A 20,039-nucleotide genomic window follows, 5' to 3' on the forward strand; every position below is an offset into this window, starting at 1 on the left:
AAGCAGCTGATCGTGATCTCAGCCCTGAGTGGCAGTCTTGGAGTGAGGAGGAGCACTGGTGCAGGCACTGGAGTGGTGGAGGTGGTAGTGGCTGGGGAGAGGGAACTGTACTTGCAGTTCCAGAGCAGAAGAGTGCTTGGGGTTGCTCACAGACCAGAGTGCAGTCCAGGAGAGGAGTAAACTACTCTCCCTTGATTGTGCCACCTTGGATTTACTGAGAATTTACAGGTCTCTAGAGATATCTCAGGAAACAGCTGCACAAAACCTCTGAAGTAGAGGGTAGTATTGACAAGGGACTCAAAAGGCAAGTAAGTAGTTGAGAAAATGCCCCCAAAAGGGAAAAAGTAAGACTATAGAAGGTTGCTTTCATGGTAAAAACGTATTTTCTTCTATACTTCCAGATGAGGAAGAACAAAAGCATACCATCAGAGGAAGACACCAAAGTCACGACTTCTATATCCAAATCTCCAAAAAAAAAAAAAAAAAAAAATACAATGGTCTCAGGTCATGGAAGAGCTCAAAAAAGATTTTGAAAATCAAGTAAGAGAGGTGGAGGAAAAGTTGGCAAGAGAAATGAGAGTGATGTAGGAAAATAATGAAAAGAGATTCAACAGCTTGCTAAAGGAGACCTAAAAAAATACTTAACAAAATAATACCTTTAAAAATGAACTAATCAAATTGGCAAAAGAGGTCCAAAAATTAGCATGGGGCGGATGGAGGCTAATAACTTTATAAGAAACAAAGAAACTATAAAACAAAACCAAAATGATGAAAAATATAAGACAATATGAAATATCTCAATGGAAAAACAACTGACCTAGAAAACTGATCCAGGAGAGACAATTTAAAAATTACTGGTCTACCTGAAAACTATGATAAAAAAAAGATAGTAGACATCATCTTCCAAGAAATTATCAAGGAAAACTGCACTGATATTCTAGAATCAGAGGGTAAAATGGAAATGGAACAAATTCACCAATCACCTCATGAAAGAGATCCCAAGAGGAAAACTCCTAGAAACACTGCAGCCAAATTCCAGAGATCCCAGGTAAAGGAGAAAATATTACAAGCAGCCAGAAAGAAACAATTCAAGAACTGTGAAAATTCAATCAGGATAACACAGTATTTAGCAGCTCCTACATGAAGGGATGGAAGGGCTTGGAGTATGATATTCCAGAGGTGAAAGGAACTAGAATTACAACCAAGAATCTCCTACCCAGAAAACCTGAGTATAATACTTGAGGGGGGGAAAGTTATTTCAAAGAATTAGAGGACTTTCAAGCACTCTTGTTCGAAAGACCAGAAGTGAATAAAAAATTTGAGTTTCAAATACAAGAATTAAGAGAAACATGAAAAGGTAAACAGGAAAGAGAAGCCTTAAGGAAGTCATTAAAGTTGAACTGTTTACATTCCTACATGGAAGCATGTTATTTGTAAATCCTCTCCGTCTACCCAGACCCTGACAGTCTGCTTCTGGCCTCCTCCATCCCCAGAAATTCTCCCTGTGGTTACCAGACACTGCTTTATGATCAAAACTGACCCGCTTTCCTTAGTTCTCAGACAGCTAGACCTCGCAGCAATCTTGGTTGCTCCTGAGCATTCTCCCTTCTCTGCGTTTTCATGACTTTCCTCCCTCATGGCTCTCCTTCTTCCAATCTGGTTGCCTTTGCTGGCTTATTATTCATATCATGCCCCTAACTGTGTTTTCCAAAGTTTTTTTTCTAGTTTCCCCCGCCTCTTCCCTCTCCCTCCTCTCTATATCCCCCACCACCTCATTTAACGAACATCCCTATGTAAATGAGTAACAGACCTCAGTGTCTGATTAGAAATCTCTGTGTCTACCCCAGGCTTCATCCCACTTCACTAACCGCCTATTGGCCATATCAAACTGGATGTCCCAGAAGCATCTCGATATGTCCAGAACTGGATTTATTCTCTTCCTCTCTCCCAGACTTCTCTCTTCCCAAAGGCACCACTCATCTCCCAGTATCTTGGATCCATACCTGTGCAGTCACCCTGGCCTCCTCCTTAGTCCTCACCCCACATCTCCAGTCAGTCATGACATTTTGCCATTTCTACGTTCCCAATGCCTTTTGCCATTAAACCTGAGGTCTGCTCCCAGCCACCTCTCACTTCCATCATTGTGATGGCCTTCTAATCAGTTGCTCTGATTTGAGTGTCTCCCTTCTCTTCTCTATCCAACTCCCAAAGAGAAAAAATGATTTTAGCGCTTTAAGTGCTACCATGACTGTATCACTGGTGACTGGGCCACAGAGGTTGGAAAACACTCTGATTTCCTCAATATTTGCCTGCCAGCAGGGACACTGACTCAGACTTTGGTCGTTAGAGCATCTGAAAGGATTTCCTGGCACCTCACGCTTGGATTTAGGTACTCGCTCATTGAAGCCTCTCTGATAAATTACAGTTGTAATCACATTTTTTTTTCATTGCTGAAAGAAAAGTTTATTGTCTTTTCACTATTTAAAATTTCGTTCTGCTTATTTGATAGCTATTCACCTCTGATTGAATTCAAAATTCCATGATCTCTTTTTTTTCCTGTTAAATACATGTTGCATAGAAGAATTAAAATGAATCGGAAAAATCATAAAACAAAGCAAAACATAATGCAAAAGAAAATCGTCTGTCTCAGTCTGTGATCCAATTCCAGACGTTTTTCTCGGTATGTGAATTTTGCCTCAAGAGTCCATTGAAAATTTTTAAGTCCTTGCATTGCAATGAAGTATTAAGTCTAGCAGAAAAATTCCTCGCACACTGTGTTTGCTGCTGTGTACAAAGTTCTCCTGGTTCTGTTCCTTTTACTCAGCATCAGTTCATATAAGTCTTTCCATGCTTCTCTGAAGTCTTGCTGTCCATGGTTTCTTATAGCACAATATTATTCCATTAAGCTCATATACCACAACTTGTTCAGTCATTCCTCAATTGATGGGCATGCCCTTGATTTCCAGTTTTTGGCTACCACAAAGAGAGCTGCTATAAATAATTTGTAAATGTGGGATGATTTCCCATTTCTATGATCTCTTTGGGGTAGATATAGAAGATATATTGCTGAGTCAAAGGGTATTAACATTTTTGTAACCCTTTGGACATAGTTCCAAATTACTCTCTGGAATAGTTGAATCAGTTCACAGCTCCACCAGCAATAAATTAGTGTTCCAACTCTTCCACATCTTCTCCAACTTTTATCATCTTTTTGTTGTTCATGTTAGCCAGTCTGAGAGGTGTGACATGGCACCTCAGAGTTGCTTTGATTTGCATCTTTCTAATCAATCGTGATTTAGAGCATTTTCCCATATGATTATAGATAATTTTAATTTCTTCCTCTGAAAACTCCCTGTTCATATGCATTGACAATTTAACAATTGAGGAATAACCTGTATTCTTGTACATTTCATCCAGTTCTCTGTATATTTTAGAAATGAGGCATTTATCACAGAAACTAGTTGCAAAAATTCTTTTGCAGTTTTCTGCTTCCCTCCTAATATTGATTGCATCAGGTTTGTTTGTGCAAAAACTTTTCAATTTAATGTAATCAAAATTACCCATTTTGCACTTTATGATGTTCTCTATCTCTTGTTTACTCAAAAATGTCTCCATTCTCTATAAATCTGACCAATACCCTTTTCCTTGCTACCCTAATTTGTTTATAGTATCAGTCTTTATATGCAGATCATGTATCCATTTGGACTTTATTCTTGTGTTTGGTGTCAGGCATTGGTATATGTCCAGTTTCTGTCACACTGTTATCCAAGTTTTCCAGCCAATTTTGTCAAACACTGAGTTCTTATCCCAGAAGCTGGGGTCTTTGGGTTTATCAAACAGTAGATTGCCATATTTATTGACCACTGTTCCTTTTGTATCTAACCTATTCCCCTGCTCTACCCCTCAATTTCTTATCCCGTACCAAGAGTTTTGGACAATTGCTGCTTTAAAATAAAATGTGACATCTCATAGGGTTAGCCCATCTTCCTTAGCATTTAATTTCATTACTTTCCTTGATATTGTGGACTTATGTTCTTTCCAATGAATTTTGATAATATTTTTTTCTAGCTCTAGAAAATAATTATCTGGTGGCTTGATGGGTATGGCACTGAATAAGTAAATTGATTTAGGTAAAATTATAATTTTTGTTATAGTAGCTGGGCATACCCAAGGGCAAATGATGTTTTTCAACTTATTTAAATCTGACTTTATTCATGTGAAAAGTATTTTGTAATTGTGTTTATATAGTCCTAGGGTTTGTTTTGGCAGGTAGACTCCCAGATAATTTATAATGTTTACCATGGCTTCACACATGATTTCTCTTTCTATCTCTTGCTGTTGGGCTTTGTTAGTAATATATATAATTTCTGAAGATTAGTGTGGGCTTATTTTGAAAGCTGCAACTTTGCCAAAGTTGTTTTATCATTACAAGCAGTTTTTTACTCGATTTTCTGGGATTCTCTAAGTATATCGTTATATGATCTGCAAAGAGTGATAACTTAATTTCTTCTTTGCCTATTCTAATTCTTTCAATTTCTTTTTCTTCTCTTATTGGTACACCTACCATTTCTAATACCACATTGAATAGTAGTGATGATAATGGACATCCTTATTTCACCCCTGATCTTATTAGAAATGCATCTAGTTTCTCCTTATTACATATAATGCTTGCTGATGGTTTTAGTAGATACTGCTTATTATTTTATGGAAAGTTCCATTTATTCTTAAGGTTTCCAATGTTTTCAATGGGAATGGGTGTTATATATTGTCAAAAACTTTTTCTGCATCTATTGAGATAATCATGTGGTTTCTTTTAGTTTCCTTGCTGATATGATAAATAATGCTAACAGTTTGTCTAAAACTGAACCAGCCATGTATTCCTGGTAAAAATGCTACCTGAGCATAAAGTATTATTCTCATGATAATTTGCTCTATTTTTTTGCTGATACCTTATTTAAATGTTTTGCAACTATATTCATTAGAGAAATTGACCTATAATTTTCTTTCTCTACTTTGGCTCTTACAGATTTAGGTATCAGAATCATATTTGTATCATAAAAAGAAACGGGTAGGGCTTCTTCTTCCACAATTTTCCCAAGTAGTCTATGTAGTATTGGAATTAACTCTCCTTTAAATGTCTGACAGAACTCTCTTGTAAATCTATCTTGCCATGGAGATTTTTTCCTAGGGCTTATTCATTGATAGCTTGTTCAATTTTCTTTTCTGAGATGGAGTTATTTAAGTATTCACCTTCCTTTTCTGTTAATCTGAGCAATTTATGATTTTAAAAATAATCATCCATATCATTTGGATTGTCGAATATATGAGCATACAATTGGGAAAATAAATTTCCAATTATTCTTTTAATTTCCTTATCATTGGAGGTGAGTTCACCTTTCTGATTTTTGATATTTTTAATTTGGTTTTATTTCATTTTTGAACAAATTGAACAAAGGTTGATCAATTTTATTGTTTTTCTTCTCATAAAACCAACTCAGTTTTGTTTATTAGTTCAGTAGTTTTCTTAATTTCAGTTTTATTAATGTCTCCTTTCATTTTCAGTATTTTTAATTTGGTATTTACTTGAGGAGGTTCAATTTGTTTTTTTTCTAGCTTTTTCAGGTGCAAGCCCAATTCATTGATCTCCTTTTTCTATATATTTATTCATGTAGGCATTAAAAGGTATAAAATTACCTTAACTGCTTTTGCAGTATCCTGTAAGATTTGGTAGGTTATCTCATTATTATTGTCATTCTCTTGAATGAAGTTGTTGTTTGTTCCTATAATTTGTTGTTTAACCCACTTATTCTTTAGGATTAGATTGTGTGGATTCCAATTATTTTTTTATTTATTTTCCCATGGCCTTTGATTATATATAATTTTTATTGCATTATGATTTGAGAAGGATGCAATGACTATCTCTGTCTTTCCACACTGGATTGTGAGATTTTTAGGGCCTAGGATATGTGCCATGTACCACTGAGAAAAAAGTTGTATTCCTTTCTACCCCCATCAGATTTTTTCCAGAGATATATCATACCTATCATATCCAGTGTTTTCTTCACCTTCTTAACTTCTTTCTTGTTTATATTGGGTTAGAATTATCAAGTTCAGAGATCTGGAGGCTGAGGTCCCCCAAAAGTATAGTTTTGATGAGTATTTCTTCCTGTAACTCCCTTAACTTCTCCTCTAAGAATTTGGATGCTGTACCACTTGGAGCATATATGTTTAGTAAGGAAATTCGTTCGTTGTCCATAATGTTTTTTAGCAGGATATATTTTCCTCCCTTATCTATTTTGATTAGTTCTCTTTCTGCATTTCCTTTGTGTGAGATTAGGATTGCTACCCATACTTTTTTTGCATCAGCTCAACTACAACCTATTGTGCTCCAACCTTTTACCTTTACCCTGTGTGTATGCTCCCATTTCAAATGTGTTTCTTCTAAACAACATATTGTTGGATTATGGTTTTTTATCCATTCTGCTTTCAGTGTCCGTTTTTTGGAAGAGTTCATCCCATTCACATTCACAGTTATTATGACTATCTGTGTCTTTCTCTCCATTCCCTTTCACCTCCCCCTTTATGCTTTTGGTTCTCCCTTGTCACTTCCCCTCCACATTAGAGTTTTACTTTTTGACCACTGCCTCCCTCAGTCTTCCCTCCTTTCTTTCAGCCTCCCTCCCTTCTAAACTCCTTTTCCTTTACTACTTCTTCCCTCCCTTTTATCCTCCCCTCCCTTTTCTTTCCCCCTCTCCCTCCTACTACCTACAGAGCTAATTGTACTTGTATACTTCACTGAGTTTGTTGTTCCCTCTTTGAAATTAATCAGATGACATTAACTCTCAAACAATGATCATCTCCCTCCCCTCTTTTCCTCTACTGTAATATATTTTGTGCCTCTTCCTGTGATGTAATTCACCTTTTTCTGACTTCTCGTTTTCACATCTCCTATTACAAGCCCTTAGCACTCTTAAATCACATTTTTATGATGATATCATTTATTTTATACTGCTCCTTCTATCTATGTATACCCTTTTAGTATATCATAATAAAATACAGTTCTCAAGATTAACAAGCATTTTCGTCCCTTATAAGGATGTAAACATTTTGCCCATATTGAGCAACAAGTTGTTTTTTTTTTCTCCCAGTTTAACATTTTGTGCTTCTCTTCAGACCTGCGTTTGAAGATTGAATTTTTGTTTCAGTTCTGACCTTTTCATCAAGAACGTCTGGAAACCCCTTATTTCACTGAATGTGCACCTGCTTGCCTGAAATATTGTGCTCAGTATTGATCCTTGGTTGTAGTCCCAGCTCCTTTGCCTTATGTAATGTCATATTCCAATTCCTACTTTCTTTTAATTTAGAAATTGCAAAATCCTGTGTTATCCCGACTGTACCTCCACAATTTTTGAATTATTTCTTTCTGGTTCCCTACAGTATTTTCTCTTTCACTTGATAGCTCTGGAATTTGGCCCCAAGAATCCTTGGTGTTTTTCGTTTGGGACTCCTTTCAGGAGGTGAATGGTGGGTTCTTCCATGACTCTTTTGGCCTTTAGTATAGGAATTCTGGGCCATTTTCTTAATGATTTCTTGGAGTATATTGTCCAGGCTCTTTCTTTTTTATCATGGCTTTCTAGTGCACCAAAAATCCTTAGATTTTCCCTCGTGTATGTATTTTGCAGTTCTGTTGGTTTTCCAATAAGATATTTTAGTTTTTCTTCAATATTTTCCCTTTTTTTGTTTTTATTTTCTTTAAAATTTGTTTATTTTAGTTTTCAACTTTCATTTCCACAAGATTTTGAGTTCCAAATTTTCTCCCTATCTCTCCCCTTCCCCCACTCAAGACACCGTGCATTCTACATACCCCTTCCAGCAATCTGCCCTCCCTTCCCTTATCCCTATTTTCTCTCTTTTCTTGTAGGTCAAGATAGATTTCTATACCCCATTACCTGTATTTCTTATTTTCCAGTTGCATGCAAAAACAATTCTCAACATTGGTTCCTAAAACTTTGAGTTCCATCTTCTCTCCCTTTGTCCCTCGCCACATATTCCTCCTTTGAAGATAAGCAATTCATTATAGGCTGTGCATGTGTAGTTTTGCAAATGACTGCCATAATTGTCTTGTTGTGAATGACTACCAATATTTCCCTCCATTCTATCCTGTCCCCCATTTATTCTATTCTCTCTTTTGACCTTGTCCCTCTGCAAAAGTGTTTACTTCTAATTACTCCTTACTCCCATTTGCCCTCCCTTCTATCATCCCCCCATACCCAACTTATTTCCTTCTCCCTTACTTTCCTGCAGTGCAAGATAGATTTTGATACCAAACTGAATGTGCATGTTATTCCCTCCTTAAGTCAAATGTGAAGAGAGTAAGCTTCACTTTTTCCTTCTCACTTTTCCCCTTTCTCCCTCCATTACAAAGCGTTTTCTTGCTTCTTTTATGAGAGATAATTTACCTCATTCTGTTTCTCCATTTCTCCTCCCAATACATTCCTCTTTCACCGCTTAATTTTATTTTTTGGTTACCATCCCTTCCTTTTCAACTCACCCTGTGCCCTGTTTGTATATGTATACAATTTCTCCAACTACCCAAATATTGAGAAATGTCTGAAGAGGTATAAATACTGTCTTTCCGTGTAGGAATGTAAATAGTTCAACTTTAATAAGTCCCTTATGATTTCTCTTTCCTGTTTAGCTTTTCATGCTTCTCTTGATTCTTGTTTTGGAAAGTCAAATTTTCTATTCAGCTATGGTCTTTTCATCAAAAACGCTTGAAAGTCCTCTGTTTCATTGAATGACCATTTTCCCTCTGATATATTATACTCAGTTTTGCTGGGTGGGTAATTCTTGCTTTTAATTCTAGTTCCTTTGACTTCTGGAATATCATATTCCAAGCCCTTCCATCATTTAATGTAGAAGCTACTAGATCTTGTGTCATCCTTATTGTATTTTCACACCGAAATTGTTTTTTTTCTGGCTGCTTGCAATATTTTCTCCTTGATCTGGAAATTCTGGAATCTGACTGCAATATTTCTTGGAGTTTATCTTTTCAGATCTCTTTCATGAGGTGATTGGTGGATTCTTTCAATATTTATTTTACCTTCTGGTTCTAGAATATCAAGGCAGTTTTCCTTGATAATTTCATGAAAGATGTTGTCTAGGCTCATTTCTTCATCGTGGTTATCATGTAGCCCCATAACTTTTACATTGTCTCTCCTGGATCTGTTTTGCAAGTCAGTTGGTTTTCCAATGAGATATCTCACATTGTCTTCAATTTTTTTCATTCCTTTGTTTTTGTTTTGTTTTGTTTTTGTTTTTTAATTTCTTGGTTTCTCATAAAGTCATTTGCTTCCATCTGTTCCATTCTAATTTTTAAAGAACCATTTTCTTCAGTGAACTTTTGAACCCCCTTTTCCATTTGACTAGTTCTGCTTTTTAAAGCATTCTTCTTCTCATTGGCTTTTGGACCTTTTTTGCCATTTGTGTTAGTCTATTTTTAAAGGTATTAGTTTCTTCAGCATTTTTTGGCTCTCCTTTGGCAAGTTATTGACTTGTTTTTCATTATTTTCTTGCATTGTTCTCATTTTTCTTCCCACTTTTTCCTCTACTTGTCTTACTTGATTTTCAAAATCTTTCTTGAGCTCTTCCCTTGCCTTAGACAATTGCAAACTTAATTGGGGAATTTTGGATGAAGAAGCTTTGACTTTGATCTCTTCCTCTAATGCTTTTCATTGTTCTTCCTCATCTGAAAGGATGGAGAAATATACCTGTTCACCAAGAAAGTAACCTTCTATAATCTTATTTTTTCCCTCTTCTGGGTATTTTCCCAGCCAGTTACTTGACTTTTGAGTCCTTTGTCAAGTGGAGAGTATACTCTAAGGACCTGTAACTTCTCAGTTCCTCCTAGGTGCCATAATCAAGGGAGAATAGTTGCTCCTCTCTTGGCCTGCAAGTTGATCTGGGAGCAACCACAGACTTTTCTGCCCAGGATCTGAAAGTAGGGTTCTTTGCCCACAACTGCCTCCAGCTCCACTACCCCAGAGTTTCTCCTCACCCGAGTACCACCTTTCAGTGCTGAGATCCTGATCAATGGCTCAATCCTCCCAGGGTCTTTAGGCCAGGGCTCCAAAAATGAACTCTGTGTAGCAGTGTCTTCCAGTCCACTGGGCCTGAGGGTAGGGCCAGACCCTGCTCCCTTATCACCTAGGCGAAAGTTTCTCACTGACCTTTGAAGCTGTTTTTGGCGTTTGTGCAGTGAGAAATCTCAGGACCAAAACTGCTTCCCACCATTCAGTCTTCTCCAGTCCTGGCCCTGCTGCACCTGGGCTGTGCTTTACTCTGTTCCTGGTCCAATATACCTTTCTAGTTGGTCTTACAGATTGTCTTGGGCTGGAAATTTCTTCTTTCTGTCATTTTGTGGCTTGTGCTGCTCTAAAATTTCTTTAGAGTCATTTTTGCAGGTATTTTATGGGCTTTGGGGTACAGCTAAGAGTAGTTCACTCCTTCTACTCCACTCTCTTGGCTCTGTACCCTATCTTTTCACTCTTTCTATTCTGTTTGACTGATTCTTGATGTCCCAAAGATTCATTAGCTTCTACTTGCCCGATTATAATTTTTGTCAAATTGTTTTCTTCAGTTAACTTTTCCTTCTCCTTTTCCATCTGTCCAATTGTTCCTTTTAAGGAGTTTTTTTCTCCACTTAGGTTTTGTTCTTCCTTTTATATTTTTCCAATTTTCCTTTTAAATTCTTCTCTGATTTGTTTTTTCACTTTTTAAAATCATTGGTCCTTTTTTCTTCTGTTTGTCTAATTTGGCTTTTAAAATCCTTCCCGAGCTCTTCCAATAATGCTCTTTGTGCTTCAGACCAGTTCATATTCCCTTCTGAAGTTTCAGATGGAAGTAAAGTCTCAATGCTGACCTCCTTGATATTCGAGTTTTGGTTCTTGTCCCCATAGATAGATTCCATGGTCTTTTCTTTTCTGCTTTGATTCTTACTCATGATGAGCTCTTTTTTCCGGGATTTTAAAGTAGATCTCTGCATCTGGGGCACAGGGAACTCTGTCCCATAGCTCTTGTGCCTAAAATTTGAGATGTTGTCACCTCTGTTTCTTTCAGATAGAAGCTAAAATGCTACAGCTTACCTGGTACTGCCCTGGATATTGTTGGAAAGCAGAGACAAGGTGAAATCTTTTTGGGTTTCCTCAGAGTTACCCTGGACATAGCTGTGTTAAGTTTGGGGGAGGGTTGCTCTGACTACAGGAGATCTCTTCTGCTGAGGTAAAGCATAGGCAAGCTCAGAGACTGATGATCCAATCTGCGCTAGTGTCTTCCTGATTACCCTGGAGTGCTGAAGCACACCTGGGGTCCTGGTGTTGGTGGTTGTGGGATTCACCCCCCTGGAGCTCAGGATTTGCTGAGGTGGAGCTGTCTGGGACATCTCTGGTCTTGCACTGTTGTCTTCAGCCACAGCAAGAGGGACCATCCTTAGAAATTTTCCTAGGCTCACTGTCTAAAAGACTGTTTATGCCTTCTGCTGCTCCCACTGTTCCAGGATTTTTCCTGGGGACATATTCTCTGGGCTCTTCAAGGTCAACAAAGGGAGGGAGATAGCAATTATGGATCTCTCTATCATTTTTGCTCCTGTAAGTAATCACATTTTATTCAGAGAAAACTCCCTTCTGCAGTTTAAGGGGATGCCCTCAGTTTTCACTTGTGGATCCAAGGCTGCTGTGCCCAGAAATAGTTGAACAGCTTCACACTGTGAGACTAGACTTTCCTTCTAACAAAGGGGCACTGGGGAAATCCACACAAAGTGCACTGAAAAGATGACTCAGTATTTCATAAAAAGGGCATATTTGCCATGGGCTTGAATTGTCCAAGAATTTTAAAACAGGATTCCCTTTCCAAAGATTCCATTTATCTGCGATTTTGTAGCGGTGCCATGATTCCATAACATGAGGCAAATCTGGGTTGTCCAGTCATTGCTCCTCATTTGGAGAAGGGATTTGGCATCTTCTCTTTTCTCTAAGTTCTCAGTGTTCAGCTGGTGGAGAGGGCCACCTCTTTCTCTTGACTCCCACATTCTGTGATGCTGCTTAGAGTTACAGAGGGAGGAGGGAAGGAGGAGAGGAAGAAGAGGAAAGAGGAAGAGGTATCCCCTGAGCCAGACATTGGGAGGGCAACAGAAAACTCCCATTCCTGCCCTCCGCATGCTGCAGCCTTGTGATAAAAGAAAATATGATGGTGAAGGATGCTATTTATCTAGTACTTCATGATGGGAAAAATGTACAGACAAGAAAGAGCTTTGGAAGGAGATGGAGAGAGAACCTCCCGAGTCACTTGGAACTGGACCAAACATGCATAGGGGAAGAAATTCTGAGATTAAAGGGGTCTGCCCCCTCCTCAAAGCAGAGGGGACCTGAGGTCAAACCTAGCCTCAGACACTTACTAGCTGTGTCACCCCGGGCAAGTTACTTAACCCTGTTTGTCTCAGTTTCTTCCGCTGTTAAAGTGAGCTGGAGAAAAAAAGTGCCAAGCTACCCCAATGTTGCCCTTCATCTTCGAAGAGGACCAAAATGACATCACCATTGTAAAGTGAAATTTCAGTATGTCTGACTGTGGCTGATCAGACCAATATGAGCTCAGAACGCTCTACCACAGGTTGGGCACAGATAGTCTGTCTGAATGTTTGTGGTGAATATCCCCAATTTATGCACCCTGCATTTACTTTGTGCTGTCTCAATTCTGCTTTGCTCAAAGAGCACAGCACCTTTTCTTATGTGGGCATGCTATGCTGAGCGGTCCTGGGCCAGTATGTCCCATGCTGTGCAGTCAAATCCAAAGTTCTTGAGAGAGACCTTGAGTGTCCTTGTATCGTTCTTTCTGGTCACCATGTGATCGCCTCCCCATGCGAGTTCTCTATAAAATAGTGTTTTTGGCAAGCGTATATTTTGCATTCGAACAAAGTGGCCAAGCCACCAGAGTTGCGCTCTCTAAAGCACAGTTTGAATACTTGGCAGTTCAGTTCGAGCAAGGACTTCAGTGTCTGTTACCTTATCCTGCCAGGTGTTCCTCAGAATCTTCCTAAGATAGTTCAGATTCAGTTTCTTGGCATGGTGCTTGCAGACTGTCCATGTTTCATAGGCATAAAACAATGAAGTCAGCACAACAGCTCTGTAGACCTTCACTCTGGTAGTCAGTCTAATACCTCTTCTCTCCCAAACTTTTCTTCAGAGCCTCCCAAATGCTGAACTAGCTCTGGCAATGCGTGAATCAACCTCATTGTCAATGTGTACATCCCTGGAAAGTACACTACCAAGGTAAGTGAACTTATCCACAGCATTCAAAACTTTTGTTGTAATTGATGGTTTCACATATGAATGGTGTGGTGGTGGCTGATGGAACATCTATGTGTTTTTTGTGTTAATTATTAGACCAAAATTAGCACAGGCAGCAAAGAATTCTTATGTGGTGGCAAAAAATCCCAAAAAAACAAACAAACAAAAAAAACCTAGAAATTAAGTGGATGCTTATCAATCAAGAAGTGGCTGAGCGAGTTGTTGTACGTGCCTGTGATCGAATACTATTTGTAGTTTAAGAGATGAATGCAAGATGATTTCAGAAAAAAAATACTGGAAAGATTTACAAGAACTGATAAAGAGTAGAATGAGCAGAATCTGGAGAACAGTGTGCACAACAAAAACAGTATTATATGATGATCAAATATGAATGATTTAGTTATGCTGAGCAATAAAATGATCTAAGACAATTCTTAGGATTTATTATGTGCAAAAAGCAATATACTTTCAGAGACAGAGATGATGAAGTCTGAATTAAAATTGAAGAACACTTTTATTGCTGTCTTTATTTTTGTTTTGGGATTTTGTGTGTGTGTGTGTGTTTTCTTTCCCAACAAGACTAATGTATAATATGTTTTCCATGACTGCACATGTATACATACACAATCTATACCAAATTGCTTGCTTTCTGAATGAAAGGGGAAGAGAGGGAGGGAGGAGAGAATTTGGAACTTGAATTTTTAAATATTAAAGTAAAATCTTTGCATGTAATTAGAAAAATAAAATATTGACACATAAAAAAGACAAGCATTGAAATTCTGGCTCTGCTACTTACTTCTTGCATGATTTTGAGTACATTATTTGCAAACTGGAACTCAGATGACGTGGGATATGAGTGGTAGAGTTAAACTAGATTAACTCTAACGGTCTTCCCACGTTGAAAAGTATTATTATATTCTTGATTCTATAATTCTAAATCTGTATCCTTAGTCCTTTTCTATAAAGAACTAATCTCTTTTCAAGAGCGTCAAAGAGGAGTTAGATTCCTTCTTTCATAATGCCAGGGAAACTTCTTTAGTGTTTTAATAAATCCCATAGCTATTTGGAGTCCCAAGGCTATACTGCATATATGAGAATTAATTCAATAATCCAAAAGAGATTTTGTTTTTTATTAAAGTAAGGAAGATCTGGAAGGCAGGTGTTGGAGATAAGGTATCTGTCTATCTGCCTTTTTCTCGTTCTCTCTCTCTCTCTCTCTCTCTCTCTCTTTCTCTCTCTTTCTCTCTTTCTCTCTCTCTCTCTCTCTCTCTCTATATATATATACATATATATATAGTACTAGAGTGATGATGGAGAGTAATAATGATTAAGAAGCAAACATATTCAAGTTCAACATGCTGCTATATCTCTGAGTATGACTATATAATAGGTAGGTGTGCAAATTTATATCCATGTAAGTTTATTGTGAAGATTTTAAAAAGAGCTATATTCTAATAGATTCAGCATGACATGCCCATGTGTCAGGATTTACATGAGGGCCAAAATCCCCATAAAGAAGATATAATGCTAGATGTTATTAATACTGACTGGGCACATGGTTTTGCTTGCCATCACAGCCAAATGATGATATTTCATTGTACTTATCTACATCTTATAAAGAATTTGAATAAGAAAAGTTGTTTATTTTATTGTTTCTACATACAGAACCTTTTTCACTAGATGGTGTATGAATACTTTAAAAATCCTGCTGAATCCAATGAATTGTACCTTTAAACTATGTGGTTCCAAATAACTATTTTGGTTAATTTTTTAAGTTTTCAACCAATTGACTATTGTCAAGAGCATCAATTAACAGAGATTTCTAAGGTTAGGATAGCAGAGAAAACTACCTGAGTGAAGTCACTAAGGCAAAACATAGCAAACAACAAAGAAACAATAGTTAAAAGTAACATCAGCCTAGTTATAGTACAAGGAGTATTTGAGAAGAAAAGATACATCAGTTTGCAGGTTGGCAGGAGAGGCAGAACTGATTCAATTGCCAATGGAGAACTATAGCAAATTGTGGAATTTGTGAGTGAAGTTCACACTGTGTTGTCTGAGAAAGATAATTCCAATAGCTATGTATAAAACAATGGAATAGAACAGCTAGGAACTACAGACAGAAACCTCTTGGCAGGTAGTTGCACTAATTCAGATGTACAGTGGTGACTGAGGAAAGAAGGGTAAGATGAAACAGCTGAAATAGGAAGAAGGGACAGCAAGTGGTGACTAAATGGTTATTGGGAACAAAAAAAAAGAAAGAAAATTCAAGGTAACTCCAAGTTTATATAGGCCTAAAGGGGAAAAATGAAAATGAGAAGACATTAATAAAATAGTTTTTTTCTCTAGTACCAGTAAAGATATTAGGATAGGGGACTGAGTTTGAGGTTTTTATCATATATCACTTTTACCACTAATGATATTAACTAATATGTATTTAGGATTTTGTTTGCTGTGCATTTTTACATGTTTATTAAGTGACCTTTCTGTTCGTTTCTTTTCCATATTGTAGAACTACAGTTCCCATTCATCACTTGTTCAAAGACTCTTCCCTTTCTCCAAATTTCATATTCCCTTTTAACTTTTACAACTCCATTCCAAACATCCCCAGTTCCTTTAACCAACTGTTAACTGTAATAATTTCAAATCTCTATCCCATCCCAGTTGACCTCCCTCTTTGTACATGTTCCTGCTCTCCTTTGTCTTTCTTATAACTTGAGACTAAGAACTGGATGTATATAAGTTTTGGAATTTTAATGAATTTCAATTTGAATCCCTGTCACCTAGTTCTAAATTCAAAACAAAAAGACAGATATGGGATCAATAAAAGAAGAACAGGTAGACTTTTTGTCATAATTAGAACTCTCTAAAAGGGTTTTAATGTATCTATATAGATAATACATTTACAGTCATTACAGGTCTTCAAATGAAGAGGCTAGATAACAACGTCTTGGGAGTATTATAGAAAGGATATCTCATCTGGTACAGGTTGGACTAGGTGACCTAAGATGTAATTTCCAACTCAGAGATTCTGTGACATAGAATCATGGCATTGTAGGTCTAGAAGAAAGATATCTTTGGCTTTAAAATTATCTTTGAGCCTTGGGCTCAAATTATGATAGATGTAATACAGAAATGTTAGTGCAAGTCTAGTAAATGACCATCTTTTTGGTGCATTTCCTTGAAAGTCCTCAGATAAGATGTCGGAGATGATAAAGAATGGATCCATATATGTATTGTTGGATTTGAACATTTGAATGGCTATTATATGATGAAATTTAATAGAAATAACAGTCACATAAGCTGCAGTGACTAAAGAACTGCGGTGAATATGGGAAAGAGAGAAAATGAAACTGCAAGTCTATTGTGAGTGAGTGAAGAGGAAAAAGAAAGAGAAAGGGGAGGGCAGGAGCAAAGCTGTTACTTAGTCACAGGTGGTATTTGTCCTTCATTCTTGAAGAGGATCATGACATCAAGATCATGACATGACATGACATGACATGATATGATGACATGACATCAAGATAATGATATGAAATTCATCTTAGGTTACCTAATCCAACCTGTACCAGATGAGAAATCCTTTCTATAATACTCCCCAGACATTGTTACCCAGCCTCTTCATTTGAAGATAGTGATTTTCATTTGAGGGAGGGTCGGCTGTACAAGGTCACCAACCTCACCTTCTTCTCCTGAGCCATCTGGGTCCAGTGGTCTGATATCCATCAGGAAGACTGGAGATGGCCCAGGATGCAATGTGAGATCCTGGCCCTTTCAGTCTAAGGTCTTATCACATTCTCACTTCCAGTGAAGTACACTCATTCAATGAATAGGTTTCTTTAAGTAGTTTCAAGGGATGTGCCCTTTAATAAAAAAAAAAAAATTAAACTGGAAGGGGAAGACCCTCAGGGTTCCTGGGCAAAAGAGAAACAATTACTATTATATTCACTCTATGCTAGGTGGATGGGGACTTGTTGTCCAGTCTATGAGCTCCAGAGTGAATTGGGTTTGCAGCTTGATCTTTGAACAAGAAATGTAGACAGTAAACCTCAAGAAAAAAAGGGAGGGGAGGAGAGTAGAAAAGGGGAGGAGAGGAGAGGAGCTGATATTCAGTCACAGGTTGTGTTTGCCCTTCGTTCTCAAAGAGGACCGTGACATAAAGATGAGAATGACTAGATTAATGAAAGAACTTAAGAGTGTGCTTTATTGAGCATTAATTGCAGGAACTATGAATGTTTAGCATGGAATAGAGAAGACTTGAGAGGGAGTGGGTTATGATTGACATCTTTGAGTGGTTGAAGGGCTACGAAAGAGAGAATAGACTTGTTTGGCAACCCCCAAATGTTTAGAACTAGGGACAGTAAGAGGAATTTTCAAAAAGCCAGATTTTGGATGTGAAATTAAAAATGCCCAAGTAAGTAGCGTTTTTCAAGAGTAGGATGAAGTACCCTTTAGTAGAAATGTTCAGAGAGAGGGTAGTTAACTGCTGGTTGCTCATATATGTTATAGAGAGCATTATCGTTCAGGTATAAGTTAGATTAGGTGATCCCTAAAGTTCATTTCCCTCTCAGATTTTGTGAATCTATGGACCAATCTTTATATTGTACTTTAATTTCATAAGAAAATAAAAATGAGAGTAAATTTTCCATGCATAGCATGATTGTGAGAAGTAAATTATCTCAGATTACTAGAGGAACATTAGGAAAATATTATAGATAGGGAAGAAATTGGAATGGAGTTACTTAACACATTTGAAAATGTGATTGAACAATGGAATCATAGCAGTTTGAAAATCTGGTATGCTATCCTGAAAATAAAAATCATCAGGCAACTTATTGCCCAATATTTTTTTTAAATACAAGAGAAAAACTGGGAAAAGTCAATGGTAATACTTTTTAATATCTAACATCCTAAGGAATATGTGGAGTAATGAAAAGACAGCTGTTTTCATAGTCAAGAGGAGCTGGGTTCAAGTTCTGCCTCTGACATCTTCTTGATATGTGACCTTGGGCTATTAATATCTGAGTGTCCTCAGCTAGCTTTCTAAGACTACATATAAGTTGTTTCAAGGAAAGTGAATGTGCACTGGTAGAGTGTTTCAAATCAAGGGGATCCCAGAACCAATGAAACAAGTCTGATAAAACAAAACACTATTGACCACTGGAAGCATTGAGTAGAGATTCTGCGTTAGACTTCTTAAATGGTTATATAATAATAAAAGTATCAAATCATCCGTTTAAGGTAGCTTGATCTACATGATACTGCCAGTTTAAGAACTTGTAAAACAGCTCATACTCCAAGGTATTTTAATGATCTATTATTAAAAATCCTAGTCATATGGTAACATAAAAGTAAATAGGAATAATTAAAGAACAGAAACGAATTAAAATTTATTTCTGATTCCTTTTCCTTTAAAGGGCACCTGGAACCCCTAATAGTTGGCCTGATGGATCTCATGAATAAATCCACAATTTATGAATTTGTTTTGATAGGTCTCTCTGGATCATGGGAACTTCAGCTTTTCTATTTTATTTTATTTTTCATGCTCTATGGTGCTACTGTTGTGGGAAACCTCCTCATTATGGTGACAGTAACATTTAGTTCCCATCTGAACTCTCCAATGTATTTCCTCCTTGGCAACCTCTCCTTTTTTGACATGTGCCTCTCCACTGTCACTACACCCAAGATGTTTGCAGACTTGCTTAGAAAACATAGAACCATATCCTTACAGGGATGTATGACTCAGATGTTTTTCATGCATTTATTTGGGGGTAGTGAGATGACTCTCCTCATTGCTATGGCCTTTGACAGATACGTTGCTATTTGCAAACCTCTCCATTACACATCCATTATGAGCCATCGCCTGCTTTATGGGTTTGTGCTATTCTCATGGACAATTGGTTTCATACACAGTATGAGCCAAATGGTTTTAATTATAAACTTGCCCTTTTGTGGACCCTGTGTTATAGACAATCTTTTCTGCGACCTTCCCCTAGTGATCAAACTTGCCTGTAAGGACACCTACATCCTGGAACTCTTTGTCATTGCTGACAGTGGGTTACTGTCACTGATTTGCTTCATTCTATTGCTTTTGTCTTACGCTGTCATTCTGATCACTGTCCATAATCGCTCCTCTAGGGGGCTGTCCAAAGCTCTGTCTACATTGTCTGCTCATATCATCGTGGTAACTTTTTTCTTTGGCCCATGTATCTTCATTTATGCTTGGCCATTTAGCAGCTTTTCAGGAACTAAAATTCTCTCTGTGTTTTATACTGTTATCACACCTTTACTGAATCCCATTATTTATACTCTGAGGAATCAGGAAATGAAGGTGGCCATGAGGAAATTAAGGACCCAGCATGTTAGCTCCAGGTAATACTTTTATATAATTTTTAATATGAAAGGAGATGGAGTAGTGGATAGAGTGCTGGATTTGAACTCAGGAACACCAAAATTAAAATTTGGCCTCAGACACTTCCTAACTGTGTGACTGGGGAAATCACTTAACCTCTGTCTCAGTTTTATCATTTGTAAAATGGGGGTAATAGCAATACCTTCCTCCTACGGTTATTGTGAGAATAAAATGAAATAATGTGTTTAAAGTGTTTTGTATACCTTTACATAAGCCAAGTAACTAAGGATTTATTAAGGATGTCACTAATAAACATTCTATAAAATGGTTTAGATGTCATTTAAAAA

General features: G+C 37.4%; 1 protein-coding gene across 1 annotated transcript; it reads left to right on the forward strand.

The window, feature by feature from the left end:
• Positions 1-18,786: 18,786 nt before the first annotated feature.
• LOC140513283 (olfactory receptor 4L1-like) lies at positions 18,787-19,716 on the forward strand. Its single transcript, XM_072622849.1, has one exon. It carries the CDS (start codon positions 18,787-18,789, stop codon positions 19,714-19,716), a length of 930 nt encoding a protein of 309 aa, XP_072478950.1.
• Positions 19,717-20,039: the final 323 nt, after the last annotated feature.

Source organism: Notamacropus eugenii, chromosome 7 (assembly GCF_028372415.1).
Source record: "Notamacropus eugenii isolate mMacEug1 chromosome 7, mMacEug1.pri_v2, whole genome shotgun sequence".
NCBI classification, from domain to species: domain Eukaryota; kingdom Metazoa; phylum Chordata; class Mammalia; order Diprotodontia; family Macropodidae; genus Notamacropus; species Notamacropus eugenii.